General features: G+C 40.8%; 1 protein-coding gene across 1 annotated transcript; it reads left to right on the top strand.

The window, feature by feature from the left end:
• Positions 1–2833: 2833 nt before the first annotated feature.
• On the top strand, positions 2834–15238 carry LOC127643705 (bestrophin-2-like). The gene is made up of 11 exons (XM_052126526.1): positions 2834–2936; positions 5556–5752; positions 5836–5930; positions 6038–6271; positions 9408–9562; positions 9805–9882; positions 9988–10140; positions 10321–10401; positions 10489–10643; positions 12926–13335; positions 13423–15238. Exons 2-11 carry the CDS (start codon positions 5601–5603, stop codon positions 13746–13748), a joined length of 1839 nt encoding a protein of 612 aa, XP_051982486.1. The 5' UTR covers positions 2834–2936; positions 5556–5600; the 3' UTR covers positions 13749–15238.
• The last annotated feature ends 293 nt before the right edge of the window (positions 15239–15531 follow it).

Genomic DNA, 15531 nt, shown 5'->3' with positions numbered 1-15531 from the left:
TGAATAATTTGATTGCAGTTGTAAAATATACTTATGGGGCTTTTTACATTTTTGGATTTTAATATCACTGGTCACTATCCATTTGTTCTATTGAAAACAGCTGCTTGGACATTCTGCAAAATGACTTATTTTGCATTCCACTGAAGAAATAATACTAGTTTGGAACAACATGAGGATTAGTAAGAAAAGACAGAATATTAATTTTTGGATGAACTATTCCTTTAAACATTGTGCCTCTTGTACACAATGCTTGCAGTGTATCGCACTACTCAAGAATCGAATCAGAAGAATGTTTCACGCTTTATTTCTGAAGCGTGAACACTGAAAAACTGTTATTTGGTAGTGAAGTAAATGTAGCAGAAATATGTACTTTTGTACTCAATTCAAGCATGTAAATATTATTTATGATTGTTATCTTTACAATGCATCATCGTGTATCTATCCTAAAGTAGAAAATCATGTCATATTTCACTGGTAACTAAAATGATTAAATTTTACATCATTTTTCAAAGATTTAATTAACTTGATTAATTATGTGCGTATAAGGAAAGTTTAAAATGTGAAATGTTCTTGTAAATTGTTCATTTAAATTTTACTATGTTTATTTAAGTACAATGTACATCATAATTGCAAGTAAAAGTTACTGTATTATGTTAATATATGTTTTAAGTTTAATTTACTCACTTTAATCAATATCATGTCATGATGTTAAGATTAGATTTATTGAAAATTAAAGATGCACTGCGTAACTTTTGTCTTTGTGTCATCTTGTACTGACACCTAGTGGATCGGATGCAGAATCATTTAAAATCAATAGTTTTCAGTTTCGGATGCCATTGTCGAAATGTAGTATTCACAGTCAGCCATGATTTCTTTAAAGCTATACTATGTAACTTTGTTTTAGTGAACATTTCACTTGTTAGCACACGTGTGTATTTTTCTTTATAACGGCAATAATTTATATAAATAAATCCTTTAGTCCTAGGCTTGCCAAGGACATGTGAGTCTTGAAATTATGTTGACCAGTTACTTTTGTAACGTCATTTATTTCAAAACATCAATGCTTCCAATAAGTCTAAGCAACAGCATAAGATATGGCACTTACCTGCTCAGATGTTTTCCGAAATACATCATTTCCTTTCTTTCATTATTTATTTGTCCATTCTCTCTGATAAGATGTCCTGTATCCAGTGTACACCGGTGCCTCGAGCCACATTCATCTGCGCAGAGGAACAGAGCCGAAGCACGATCAATACCAAAACCATGTTCTTCTGCAACACACATGCAGTTTTATTTTAGGACCACTAGAGGGCCAAAAGTTACATAGAGTAGCTTTAATCAATGAGTGAAAGTGTCAAATAACAGGACGGTTACTGAGATTAAGCGAGTAATGTAAGCGCAGCATAGTTCTAGCGGGAAGACTAGCAGCTATACATCATCGCACCATTAGCTGGGTAACTCATAGCCAATCGCATGTAAGCTGTTGCTCTATAAGTCTGCACACAATCTGTCACATCGCTGTTTCAGTGTGCTAACACGGCACCCTCCACCACCCCACCACCACAAGTTGAGTCCCGTCCTACACGGGGGTAGGCTCCTCGCCCCTGCCTCCTATCTCCGGCAAGATATGACGGTTCCGAGTACAACTTCTTCGGACCGCCAGACGGGGGCCAACGCCAAAGAGAGACATTACTTTTCCGATTTCATGATATCCTACATAATGCAATATTGCAATTTGTGTTTTTAGGAGTTAAACTGTTTTAATGAGGAAAAAAATGCACCTTTAAGTAAATCTAAATAGCCTTTTTTTCTTCTTCAGTGTAGCGCATTGGCAAGTTTTCTGTGTTTTGCTGAGCAGCCACCTTTCATCCTTGACTTAACCAGTACAAACAAGAGCCCCAATCGTGCCGGAACAATGGTTCATGTCAGGTCTCCAAAAGGTTGCACGACAGTAGAGACTGTTTATTTGTTTCTGTTTGCAATTTTATCACCTAATCCAACCAAGCTTATATTCAGAAGTGTCATAGACCTAAATTATGGTAAGAATCATCCATATTCTGTATTAATGCACAACCATTTCCCTTTCTTAAGTGTGTGCTGTTAATACTGTGTGAAATGCCTGTCGCTCTCTATCCATCAGTGTAATGTAGCGCAGCGGGAGTCTTCGCTAACGAGCACCGCTTTTCCCGCTATATGGATTTGTCCTGGGGCTCCCTGACTGACCACTACATGCACCGCTGCGGCAACGCAATACACTTTAAGGAGATGAAAGAGGAATGAAATAGACACTCAAAAGAACAGGAGCAAGTTGTTACTTGTTCTCCAGTGACTGATTCTTAGTGTAGGTTTATTTAGATTAATTTGGGTTAAAGAAATAAACCTTGACATTTTTACTACAAAAGAAGATGTTAAACATCTCAATAGTTATTGTCAGGGCACGAACCCCGGGTCAAATTTGACTGGCAGTATCAAGGGCATAGATTCGGCTTGAATGTTGGGCAGCAGCGTGAAGCATTTACTTGTTTCCATTAATCGTGGTATAAATATTGGGGGTGGGGGGAGGGTTGTACTTACTAATATTGGGGGTTACCTCCCCCCACCCCCCCTGGAATCTACGCCCTTATCAGAAATGATGTCGGCTGTTTTGAATCATAACCAGCCAGATCCGATTCACGAAATAATCATTTTGAGTAGGATCTTTTCAATGAATCACGGTACAATTTGAATCATTCGCCCCTGGTCATTTCCCAGGAATGATTTCTTCACTGGAAGTCCCACCACCAGATTTGATGCAGAGAATTCATAAATGTATCAGAACATGATAGACGACAAGCACAAGCAGCCTGTCTGGATGCACAACATGCAACTCCTCTGGAATATCTCATGAAAATATGCAATTAAATATGAATGATTCCTCTTAAGGCTGAGGAGAAGAGGTAAGCATACTTAAAGTAGCCTATTCATAGTTTCATTCAAGTTTGTTGACTTTTTGGTTTGTTTTTTGTCATAAAATACCTCTTTTTGAGAAACTGTGTGTTGATAATTGAATAACACCTGGTCAGAGATGCATCTGATCTTATTTCTTGTGCATCATTCTTGTGCATCAATAATCTTTTCTCATGTATGTCCTTAATATTTTAGATGACAAAGTGTTTGTCCCATGTGATTAAAAGCAGGATATCAGATACATCTTTGCATATTCACTGTACAGTTATTATAAGGATTTGAGTCAGTTACAGTTGTTTGAAGATAGATTTGAGCTTTTAACTAGTAGCTTTTTTTGTAGCCATGCTTTTAAGGTACATATCTATACAGAAATTAACTTTCAATAATAACCCTACCCCGGATTCTTCTCTATTCATGGGTCGTTGGGAAATAAAGTTGTCCGAGATGATACAAATTAGAAATCACTTTAAAAAATCTAGTTTAAAGCACAATATTCAAATTAATAATGATTTTATGTTTATGTGCATTTTGGTTTCATACATTTTTACGTATTAAAATACTTTCCTTGCACCTTGAATACACGAGTGTACACAACTGAATCATTCCTTTCAGAAAAAGCTTTTTAAACAAACTTTTACAAATATCATGTTTTCTATGGAACCGGTGTGATTACAATAGCCTGGGCTCAGACGCGTACGATCAAACCGGTGTGATTACACTAGCCTGGGCTCAGACGCGTACGATCAAACCGGTGTGATTACACCAGCCTGGGCTCAGACGCGTACGATCAAACCGGTGTCATTACACTAGCCTGGGCTCAGACGAGTACGATCAAACCGGTGTGATTACACTAGCCTGGACTCAGACGCGTACGATCAAACCGGTGTGATTACACTAGCCTGGACTCAGACGAGTACGATCAAACCGGTGTGATTACATTAGCCTGGACTCCGACGCGTACGATCAAACCGGTGTGATTACACTAGCCTGGGCTCAGACGCGTACGATCAAACCGGTGTGATTACACTAGCCTGGGCTCAGACGCGTACGATCAAACCGGTGTGATTACACTAGCCTGGGCTCAGACGCGTACGATCAAACCGGTGTGATTACACTAGCCTGGGCTCAGACGCGTACGATCAAACCGGTGTGATTACACCAGCCTGGACTCAGACGAGTACGATCAAACCGGTGTGATTACACTAGCCTGGGCTCAGACGCGTACGATCAAACCGGTGTGATTACACTAGCCTGGACTCAGACGCGTACGATCAAACCGGTGTGATTACACCAGCCTGGACTCAGACGCGTACGATCAAACCGGTGTGATTACACCAGCCTGGACTCAGACGAGTACGATCAAACCGGTGTGATTACATTAGCCTGGACTCCGACGCGTACGATCAAACCGGTGTGATTACACTAGCCTGGGCTCAGACGCGTACGATCAAACCAGTGTGATTACACTAGCCTGGGCTCAGACGCGTACGATCAAACCGGTGTGATTACACCAGCCTGGACTCAGACGAGTACGATCAAACCGGTGTGATTACACTAGCCTGGGCTCAGACGCGTACGATCAAACCGGTGTGATTACACTAGCCTGGACTCAGACGCGTACGATCAAACCGGTGTGATTACACCAGCCTGGACTCAGACGAGTACGATCAAACCGGTGTGATTACACTAGCCTGGGCTCAGACGCGTACGATCAAACCGGTGTGATTACACTAGCCTGGACTCAGACGCGTACGATCAAACCGGTGTGATTACACTAGCCTGGGCTCAGACGCGTACGATCAAACCGGTGTGATTACACTAGCCTGGACTCAGACGCGTACGATCAAACCGGTGTGATTACACTAGCCTGGACTCAGACGCGTACGATCAAACCGGTGTGATTACACTAGCCTGGACTAACATTCCTGCTGCTCTTTACTAGCAAAAGAGTGACTGAAGCGGTTTTCATAATATCTATCTATCTATCAATATTCAACCATATGAAATTGCATTCCCAAAAAATACAAGCACTGTTAATGCATTTCATTTATTTTTTAATTAGTGCATCTGCATTTTATTTCAAAAACATTTGTCATTATAATACTTCCAGAGTTTTCTATGGGTTACTCTATTTGACCTGAACAAAATGTGCCTATTTATTTTTTATAAACTTCACACATGTTGGTAACACTGCTTATCACTGTTTATATATATATATATACTGTATATACACACATATATACATATTTCAGAATTTCATATACAAGAAATTCAGCTTAAAATATTTTTTATTTTTTTTTGTCAATTTGTTATTTATTCGTTTTTTTTTTACTGTCTCCGGCTAGTTTCCACTTTCCAGAAAAGATATCAAAATTACTTTTGAAACTCCGACATCGAAAGCATGTTCGTAGAGGTGTATTCAACTAATTGTTTTGTGTGAATTGCATTTTAATTTAATTTTAGTTTAATTGCATTTAATGCATAAGTACAATTGAATAGATTATAAAATAATATAATAATGAATGTCATATCATTGAGCCTCATATTTAAATGTACATGAACTACTAATTCGTTAAGCATCATTTAATGTTGTTGTAAAATGAGTGTAGAAAGCTGTGACACATTGGGTTTGTGAGGAGTGTCGCTGGTGCGTGATGACGGTCACTTACACCGCCAGAGTGGCCAACGCACACTTCTGCGGTTTCTCCAAACTGCTGCTGGCCTGGAAAGGAAGCATCTATAAAGTTCTGTACAAAGAGTTTCTGGCTTTCTTCGCCATGTACACAGCAATCAGCATCACATACAGGTGTGTGATTTTATTATTGTATTCATTCAATGCTTTGATTTGTAAGTAATAGGCCTATTTTAATTACGTAATTTTCTTTACAGATTCTTCCTTCTAGACAATCAGAAGAGATACTTTGAAAAGCTTTCCATATACTGCAACCAATACGCCAGTCTTATCCCAATGTCTTTCGTATTAGGTATGGACATCCCCAGTGTTGGATAGAGATAACTTCTAAAATTAAATCTAGTTCTTCTGAGTACAAATGGCAAATTACACAAATCTTTTGATTGATATCGCATTCAGGGTTTTACGTGACATTAATAGTGAACCGCTGGTGGAATCAGTACACGTCCATCCCGCTGCCAGATCGCATCATGTGCACACTCTCCGGGGGCCTGCAGGGCGGCGATGAGCGCGGCAGGTTGCTGCGACGAACACTGATGCGCTACACAAGTCTGTCCGCGATCCTGATCCTGCGCTCCGTCAGCACAGCCGTGTTCAAGAGATTCCCGACAATGGATCACGTTGTTGAAGCAGGTAAAGCAGGTTTACAAAGATATTATTAAAGCAACAACAACAATATTATTTATTAGTAATAGGAGAAGAAAAAAGTTGAAGTAGTCTATGTGACTCTTTGGTACAAATTTTGGTACAAATTTTGGTTGTTGTTGCAGCTCTCAAATCTTATCCAGCAAATTCAAAATGTCACTTTGTGGTAGCTTAAGGCTAAAGTATTCTTTGTTTTCCTGTGTGACGTTACATCTTGCACTCGCTTTTCAAAGTATGCTTCTTTGACGGCAAGCGTGTAAGCACGCGTTCGAGGTATGCACGCTATGACTGTTTTGTAACACTTTTTAGTTACGTTAACGGCATGCACGTGTTCAGATGCGGACTATTCACTTGTAGGCCAAAGTATACTTTGGTTTCCATGTGCACAATGTGTGTGATGCAAATTTCATCATTACCTCACCGCACCGTTCGACCATTCACCAGACATACTAGCACAAATAAAACTTAGGGCTGTCTATTTAACACGCTAATTTAGTGCAATTTAATTATATAAAAAAATTACATGTTAAAAATGGTTAATGTGTAGAATGTTGAGCTGAAAAGCCAACAGAGTTCATGTGTAGAGTGTTGAGCTGAAAAGCCAACAGAGTTTATGTGTAGAGTGTTGAGCTGAAAAGCTAACAGAGTTCATGTGTAGAGTGTTGAGCTGAAAAGCTAACAGAGTTCATGTGTAGAGTGTTGAGCTGAAAAGCCAACAGAGTTCATGTGTAGAGTGTTGAGCTGAAAAGCTAACAGAGTTCATGTGTAGAGTGTTAAGCTGAAAGCCAACAGAGTTCATGTGTAGAGTGTTGAGCTGAAAGCCAACAGAGTTCATGTGTAGAGTGTTGAGCTGAAAAGCCAACAGAGTTCATGTGTAGAGTGTTGAGCTGAAAAGCCAACAGAGTTCATGTGTAGAGTGTTGAGCTGAAAAGCTAACAGAGTTCATGTGTAGAGTGTTGAGCTGAAAAGCCAACAGAGTTCATGTGTAGAGTGTTGAGCTGAAAAGCCAACAGAGTTCATGTGTAGAGTGTTGAGCTGAAAAGCCAACAGAGTTCATGTGTAGAGTGTTGAGCTGAAAAGCTAACAGAGTTCATGTGTAGAGTGTTGAGCTGAAAAGCCAACAGAGTTCATGTGTAGAGTGTTGAGCTGAAAAGCCAACAGAGTTCATGTGTAGAGTGTTGAGCTGAAAAGCTAACAGAATTCATGTGTGGAGTTTTGAGCTGAAAAGCCAACAGAGTTCATGTGTAGAGTGTTGAGCTGAAAAGCCAACAGAGTTCATGTGTAGAGTGTTGAGCTGAAAAGCTAACAGAGTTCATGTGTAGAGTGTTGAGCTGAAAAGCCAACAGAGTTCATGTGTAGAGTGTTGAGCTGAAAAGCTAACAGAGTTCATGTGTAGAGTGTTGAGCTGAAAAGCTAACAGAGTTTATGTGTAGAGTGTTGAGCTGAAAGCCAACAGAGTTCATGTGTAGAGTGTTGAGCTGAAAAGCCAACAGAGTTCATGTGTAGAGTGTTGAGCTGAAAAGCCAACAGAGTTCATGTGTAGAGTGTTGAGCTGAAAAGCTAACAGAGTTCATGTGTAGAGTGTTGAGCTGAAAAGCTAACAGAGTTTATGTGTAGAGTGTTGAGCTGAAAGCCAACAGAGTTCATGTGTAGAGTGTTGAGCTGAAAAGCCAACAGAGTTCATGTGTGGCATGTTGAGCTGAAAGCCAACAGAGTTCATGTGTAGAGTGTTAAGCTGAAAGCCAACAGAGTTCATGTGTAGAGTGTTGAGCTGAAAAGTCAACAGAGTTCATGTGTAGATTGTTGAGCTGAAAGCTAACAGAGTTCATGTGTAGGTTGTTGAGCTGAAAGCCAACAGAGTTCATGTGTAGAGTGTTGAGCTGAAAAGTCAACAGAGTTCATGTGTAGAGTGTTAAGCTGAAAGCTAACAGAGTTCATGTGTAGGTTGTTGAGCTGAAAGCCAACAGAGTTCATGTGTAGAGTGTTAAGCTGAAAGCTAACAGAGTTCATGTGTAGGTTGTTGAGCTGAAAGCCAACAGAGTTCATGTGTAGAGTGTTGAGCTGAAAGCCAACAGAGTTCATGTGTAGAGTGTTGAGCTGAAAGCCAACAGAGTTCATGTGTAGAGTGTTGAGCTGAAAGCCAACAGAGTTCATGTGTAGAGTGTTGAGCTGAAAGCTAACAGAGTTCATGTGTAGAGTGTTAAGCTGAAAGCCAACAGAGTTCATGTGTAGAGTGTTGAGCTGAAAGCTAACAGAGTTCATGTGTAGAGTGTTAAGCTGAAAGCCAACAGAGTTCATGTGTAGAGTGTTGAGCTGAAAGCCAACAGAGTTTATATGCAGTGAAGCTGAAAAGCATAGCGTAGTGTGAAAAAGTGTGTTATTGTGTGCTGCTGACTGGGGGTTGCGATGCCGAGGGAGTGTTCAATCCGGCAGCGCTGGAGCTCCGCGTCAACCGGCAACCGAAAGGAACGGCTAAGGGGTCCAGTCACCCGGCGTCGCGGACGGAAGCAGGACAGCGGGCCGAGGACTACTCAAAGGCGTATCTGGGGCCAGCAAGCTCCTCTCTCTCTCCTTTCTCTTCTCCTTAAATACTCCTGCCGCCCCTCGCTGGAACACGAGACCAGTGTGGCACGCAGGTGAAAGTATTTCGCCACTAATCTTCCCGGTCTCGGTGTGCCCAGATGCCGCTCGGCTCTGCCCTGCTCACCACAATACTGTTAATATGTTTTGTTTGGAATTGTTTAATAATTTAATCATTATTGAATTATTGTTATTTGAAGGGATTGCTCAGCGAATATTTATATATAAAATCGATTGCAATTAATTGATTAATTAATTGGCATACCATGTGATTAATTTGATAAAAAATTGTAATGGATTGACAGACCTAGTAAAAATGAAGTATACCCTTGTCTAGAAAAACTGGGCTACACATGGACCGAAACATGCATAACACGCACTGTGCACATTACGTAATGGCACGTGGAAAACCGACTGCAAGAACTAATGATCTCAAATCTCATCGTAATCGCAAATGATAGTAGTATTAGAATATCAGATATAATTACTGCGCTTTTCATTTTTGGATGAAGTATTCCTTCAAGTCATGTCTGTCTCTTTTTAGGTTTTATGGCAAGAGAAGAGCGTAAGAAGTTTGAGGGTTTGCACTCACCCTATAATAAGTATTGGATCCCGTGTGTGTGGTTCACTAACCTGGTGGCAGTCGCCCGCTGTGAGGGCAGAATTAAAGATGACAATACTTATAAACTCCTACTGGAGGTATTTCATCCACCAATATACTTAATAAATGAAACAATAGTTCATTTATCAGATACACAAGTTTTTGTTTCTCTGTCGGTCTGTCTGACTGTATTAATGAAAGTAATGAAATTTGATTCTATTCGAAAAATTTATTGCTTAGTGTAAAAATGTTTGGTTCAATATATGCATATGAGCGCTGCTTTAAATGAGCTTTTTCTCTCAAACCGTTGCTTCCATTCTCTATTGCCTTTGTTTTATAGGAGCTGAACAATTTCAGAGGGAAATGTAGCATGCTTTTCCACTATGACATGATCAGTGTGCCACTGGTCTATACACAGGTCTGACTGATTGATCGAATGAATGCGATTGATGGAAATCTATGTGATGGAATATAAACTCATATGTAAAAACCCAACACTGTGACTCTCTTCTTTTCTGCACAGGTGGTGACTCTGGCAGTGTACAGTTTCTTCTTGGTGTGTTTAATTGGTCGTCAGTTTCTGGACCCTAGTCAGGGTTATCCGGGTCACGACCTTGACCTTTATGTCCCCATCTTTACCCTTCTGCAGTTCTTTTTCTATGCTGGCTGGTTGAAGGTCTGGATTCACCAAAGCACTGGTGCTTTATTGTTTACATATTCATTAGATGCTCCTCCTTCATTGTATATTGCCCCACCCACAAGTGAATCATTCCATTGACTCCTCATTTCATCAATGTTGACTGTTGAGTTGTTACTGTCTCTTTATTGTTTTATGTCATTGTATCACATCTGTCAGGTCGCAGAGCAGCTCATAAATCCTTTTGGAGAGGATGACGATGACTTTGAGACCAACTGGCTGATAGATAGAAACTTCCAGGTGCTTTTCCATATTTACAGTTCCTATTGGACTTTCATAATCAAGAAACACACTAACTTACTCCTTTATTCACTTAATCACATTAAGGTTTCTATGATGGCAGTGGATGAGATGTATGGAGATTTGCCCACGATGGAGAGGGATCGTTACTGGAATGACTCGAATCCTCGTCCACCGTACACAGCCGCTACGCTTTTCGTGCTGCGTAAACCCTCTTTCCAGGGCTCCACCTTCGATATGGCGTCAGTGCTTACCAAACACAAATCTGCTGTTCCCTTTTCAAGATGAGACAATTTACTGTAAACATATTAACAACTGCATATAAAAGACAAATTGCTGGCATGCATTTGATTAGCAATTCAAAATGGCTTGTAAGACAATAAAGAAACTTGTTAATGTTAACAATAAGATTCTTAAAACATACATTTTAAGGTGTAATATTTAATATTACTGCTCCTAAAAATAAATACTGTCATTATTTACTCGCCCTCATTTCATTCCAAACTCCAATTTGTTCCATGCTGTTATTTTTCCTATGAATCACAAAAGGAGAAAGTTTGAAGAATCTTCACACAGCTATTTTCCTCACAACTGATGCCTTTAAAAATTGCCCAAAAAGGACAGAAAAAAACCCCATAAAAGTAGCCCATAAAATACGACTTGTGCACTGTATTCCAAGTCTTCTGGGGACATAAGACAGAAATGTAGGTAGTTATTCGAGGATCGAATCAAATGGACTTCTTTTTTCAAACTGATTTCACTCTAAAGCATCAGTAGGTTGAAAGTTCTTCAGCTGAAATCGGTCTGTGCTTTCCGAAATTCTAACAACTGACCCCAGTGGCCGAAGCTGGAAGTGTTGTTGAACCTTTGGGCAAGTGTAAGCTCCGGTTTGCGGATGAAATATCCACAGAGTGGCGCCAAAAGTGAGTCATAAAGCAAATTATTTTTAGTTGTAAATTATAGTCAACAGGAACACACATTTTATTCACCCTACGCTCTAACCCAATCCCCAAGCATAAATCTGACTGCAAATCGAGGAAAAATGTATCTTAGAGTTAAAATGCTATTGCCGAAATACGCTCATCATTTCTGTTTTCCATGGGACAAGAACCAATGTCTCTGCGTATGGAAAGCCGTTTTAACTTTTAATAGTTCTCCACCTAAGATCAAGTTCAGGACACCCTAATGCAAAACTGGCATCATGATGCATATTACATATCTGTTACATGCAACTTCCATTGCATTGCCTTTGATATCAGGGATTTCGAAATAGAAAAAATTGCTTACCCGGTACAACAAATTGCATAATGTATCTGATATCCATAGAGCCCATTTCCACCTGGTATTATGCTATGTCTCGGGCGATCTGATCACATGTGGTCAGGTAAGACATAGCACTGTTCACACCTGGCCACTTAAATGCATCGCCTGTAACATCTTATGTTCAGATTTAAAGGGGAGGGTCTCCGTTTCATGACAAAATACAGCAATCACTATGCCAGTGTGTTACTGCATGGTAATAAAGCGAAACAAAATCAGAAACAATTTTCTTCTAGATGTGTTTGAAATTTAATCTAGCACAAATGCATGTCAAGCAGAATTATCCGTTATTTTAGTGGATTACCTGTATTAAAGGGGCTCCAGCCCCCCGCGACCCTGTACACAGGATAAGCGGTTGACGATGGATGGATGGATGGACCTGTATTAAAGGAGCTTCAGGTGTTCGTGCTTGTCATCTGTGTTGATATCAGACACACTAAAGAAGATCCTTGAAGCTCTCGTGATTGTGTATGTATCCGCTTTTTTACATTTAAAATTTTTCCATTTCAAAGCAGCTTGTAAACTGCAAAGTTTAAACTCTTATATTCGAGCAACAGGTTGAATGACAGGCTAGGGGGTGGTGCTTCACTGCTGTTGGGGCATGCATTTTTGTGATCTGATCACAAAGCGTTTTAGACCCCGTTTAGACCTGTATTTAGGGCTGACCACATGTGATTGGATCACCCGAAACGCTTCATAATACCTGGTGGAAATGGGGTCATGGTCATGATGCTGATGGTGTTCTAAACTTGACATCGGGTGGAGATCTATTAAATGTTAAAACGGCTTCCCATATCTGTGGCTGTTTGCAATACGCTATCAGTAGCACCACAGGAAAACGTTAAGACATATGAGTTGATGCAAAAATGGTTGATGGGAGATGTTGCTTGTCAGGAACTCGGCAGAACAGGGTCGATGTCAGGGTACTGGAACATTCGAAAGCAAAATGTTGAGTTCCCGTGTGATCATGACCTACATTTTCGTCCTTTCGAAGCTTGAACTGTCCTTATATGGAAAAGAGCTGTGTAAAGATTTTTTAAAAGTTCCCCTTTGTTAGAAAAAATAACAGCATCTGGGTTTGCAAACATTAAGGTGAGCAGATGATGACAGAACTATTCCTTAACATTCTCAAACCACTGAATTTAAAATTGAACAAATGAATAATAAGTAAAATTAATCTCTCTTAATATTTAATATCCTTCAGAATTCCTAAAGAGGAGATGCATTTCCAGCCTCTGGAGGAGATCGCAGAGAACCTGGAAGAATCCGGGACACGGTATCACAACCTCGCTCTCTTCAACCGGCTCCTCAGCTCCGCCCCGTCTCCCACGGCCTTCATGGGCGAAGCCTTGCGCCGCACCTCCACCCAGCTACGTCAGTTGACACGTTCCGTCAGCCCTGACCCCTTCTTGTCAGACGGAGAGGGAGAGGGCAGCATGGGGAGGAGCGTAGGAATGGCTGGTTCGATGCCATCTGGCCTCGGGCTGGACACCACCCAGAGCACCATCTGCAGCTGTGGAGGACTCATCAGTACCCGCCCTCCGCTGCCGGCCGTGGAGCTCAACAAGCAAGGAGAGAGGGATGGAAGAGTGGAAGAGGAAAGAGGGCAGAATGGTTTCAGGAATATTGAGAAAGAGAACAAAGACAAGAAGTCACATGTGCCAAAGATACCACCACCCTCATCGCAGGCGCCCAACGCAGCCCGCCAGAGTCCTTTTGCCCTGGGATGTTTGAAGTCTCATCTCTCCGTTTCAAGTGTCACCAACCGCTCTGTACCGGACTTCTTCTCATTTCAGCATATTAATGACCAGGCAAAGGTCATGACCCCAAAACTGGCCAAAAGCAAGGCAGAACATGGCGCGTCTTTACTGAGTGTCCCATCTCTTGAGGTCTCACCATTCCCATATAATACAGAAAGAGATCGGATGTTGGCAGATTCAAAATGTCTGTCATCCAATGGCCAAACTCAATGTCAGTGTGGAAGCATTGGATCTGAGGTCATAGGGTCAGGTAGCAAGGTTGACTAAATCAAACTTCCACCTTGACATTCATAGAGCAAAAAATTTGAGCAACACGATCATTGACATATATCTGAATTATTCTATAAAGATATAATATTGACAATATTCAAAAACCTTTACAAAACTATTGCAATTCAAAATTTTAAAAAGCCAGATCATTTGGAGCTTTTCAGTGATGCTTTTTAGATACAGTGTATAATCTTATGCAAATGTATGCCAGGAGAATATTTAGCAGAGATGGGTCACTTCTATTATAATAAATGGGAGAAATTGAAAGCCCAACAATTTGGAATGCCCAATTCCCATCCATCCATCCATCTTCAACCGCTTATCCGAAGTCGGGTCACGGGGGCAGCTGCTCCAGCAGGGGGCCCCAAACTTCCCTATCCCGAGCCACATTTCCCAACTCTGACTGGGGGACCCCGAGGCGTTCCCAGGCCAGTGTGGAGATGTAGTCTCTCCACCTAATCCTGGGTCTTCCCTGAGGCCTCCTTCCTCCTCCGCCCAATTCCCAATGCACTGTAAATCCTCATGGTGGCATAGTGACTCACCTCAATCCGGGTGGTGGAGGATGAATCACATGGCTTGTTGAGCACGTTACCGTGGAGACATAGTGCGTGTGGAGGCTTCACACTATTCTCTGCAGCATCCATGCACAACTTGCCACATGCCCCATCGAGAGCAAGAACCACATTATAGTGACCACGAGGAGGTTACCCCATGTGACTCTACCCTCCCTAGCAACCGGGACAATTTGGTTGCTTAGGAGACCTGGCTGGAGCCACTCAGCACGCCCTGGATTCAAACTCACGACTCCAGGTGTGGTAGTCAGCGTCAATACTCGCTGAGCTACCCAGGCCCCCTACAAACTGGGAAAATGTTTTTTTTTTTGTGTAATCTGAGGAAAAGAATCACAATTTATAATTCTAGTTTTGTCCGATTATATTGCTGATTTGAAATATATTCTGTGATCGTAATCTTGAGCAACTTTTTTGGAGATTTCGGTCTTTCTCCATTCAAGTAGATAGGAGATGCACTGTCATGACAGGAAATAACCTCCCGGGAGCATCCCAAAGATGGCCGACAGTGGACTGATCGCTGGAAAGACTTTGATGTATACAAAATAATCATTGTGACGAAAACGTTCATCAGCACTGACATTGATCTCTAGTTTAGAAATGAGAAGTGCATGTATAGATGAACAGATGTAACTGATAGTTTTCATTCATTTGAATACATTAAATAGATTCAAATCATTTGAAAGTAGAGAATATGACACAGGCAATGTTCTGATGATATGGACAGTATCTACAGTAGTTCGGCCCTAATTTCAACCCCAAACTGTCCCATCAAAATATCTGGCTAAAATGATCCACACGAGGGCAGTATTGCAATACTCAAAGGCTTTTGGATGATTTTTAAACAATAGCAAAGAAACTATTCAGCTAGGGATAAAAATATGAGGTTTTTTTATATTCTTCCAAGTTTATAGTTTATTAAAGAATGAAATTTTTGCAAAGGTCAAAGGTTAAAGAAGCAGAAAGCAGGATCCTAATGCTAATTTCAGAGAACGTTTCACATTGTAGATTGGAAGCTAATTCTATTTAGTCAGATATTGGCATATTGCTTCCACCATTATTGCACGGGAAGAAAAGATTGTTTCTTGAACACACTTTTGTGACAACATGCCTTAATAATGGGGCATGTTGTCACACTATATGGGGTGAGTTGTCACAATGAAGCATGCTATTAAACAGCCTTTTAAAGGCTTTTCAGCAAACTTTAAACA

The sequence above is a fragment of the Xyrauchen texanus genome, chromosome 5 (genome assembly GCF_025860055.1).
Source record: "Xyrauchen texanus isolate HMW12.3.18 chromosome 5, RBS_HiC_50CHRs, whole genome shotgun sequence".
Taxonomy (NCBI): Eukaryota; Metazoa; Chordata; class Actinopteri; order Cypriniformes; family Catostomidae; genus Xyrauchen; species Xyrauchen texanus.
Note: the sequence above shows the minus strand (reverse complement) of the source record. Positions and strands in the feature narration are given on the sequence as shown.

Bases quoted from the DNA above. Each gene is read 5' to 3' on its own strand.
- LOC127643705 (XM_052126526.1), top strand. From the start codon at position 5,601: ATGACGGTCACTTACACCGCCAGAGTGGCCAACGCACACTTCTGCGGT. The intron at 9,883-9,987 runs GTCTGACTGATT...TTTTCTGCACAG, and splicing joins TGCCACTGGTCTATACACAG to GTGGTGACTCTGGCAGTGTA. The intron at 10,141-10,320 runs GTCTGGATTCAC...CACATCTGTCAG, and splicing joins TCTATGCTGGCTGGTTGAAG to GTCGCAGAGCAGCTCATAAA.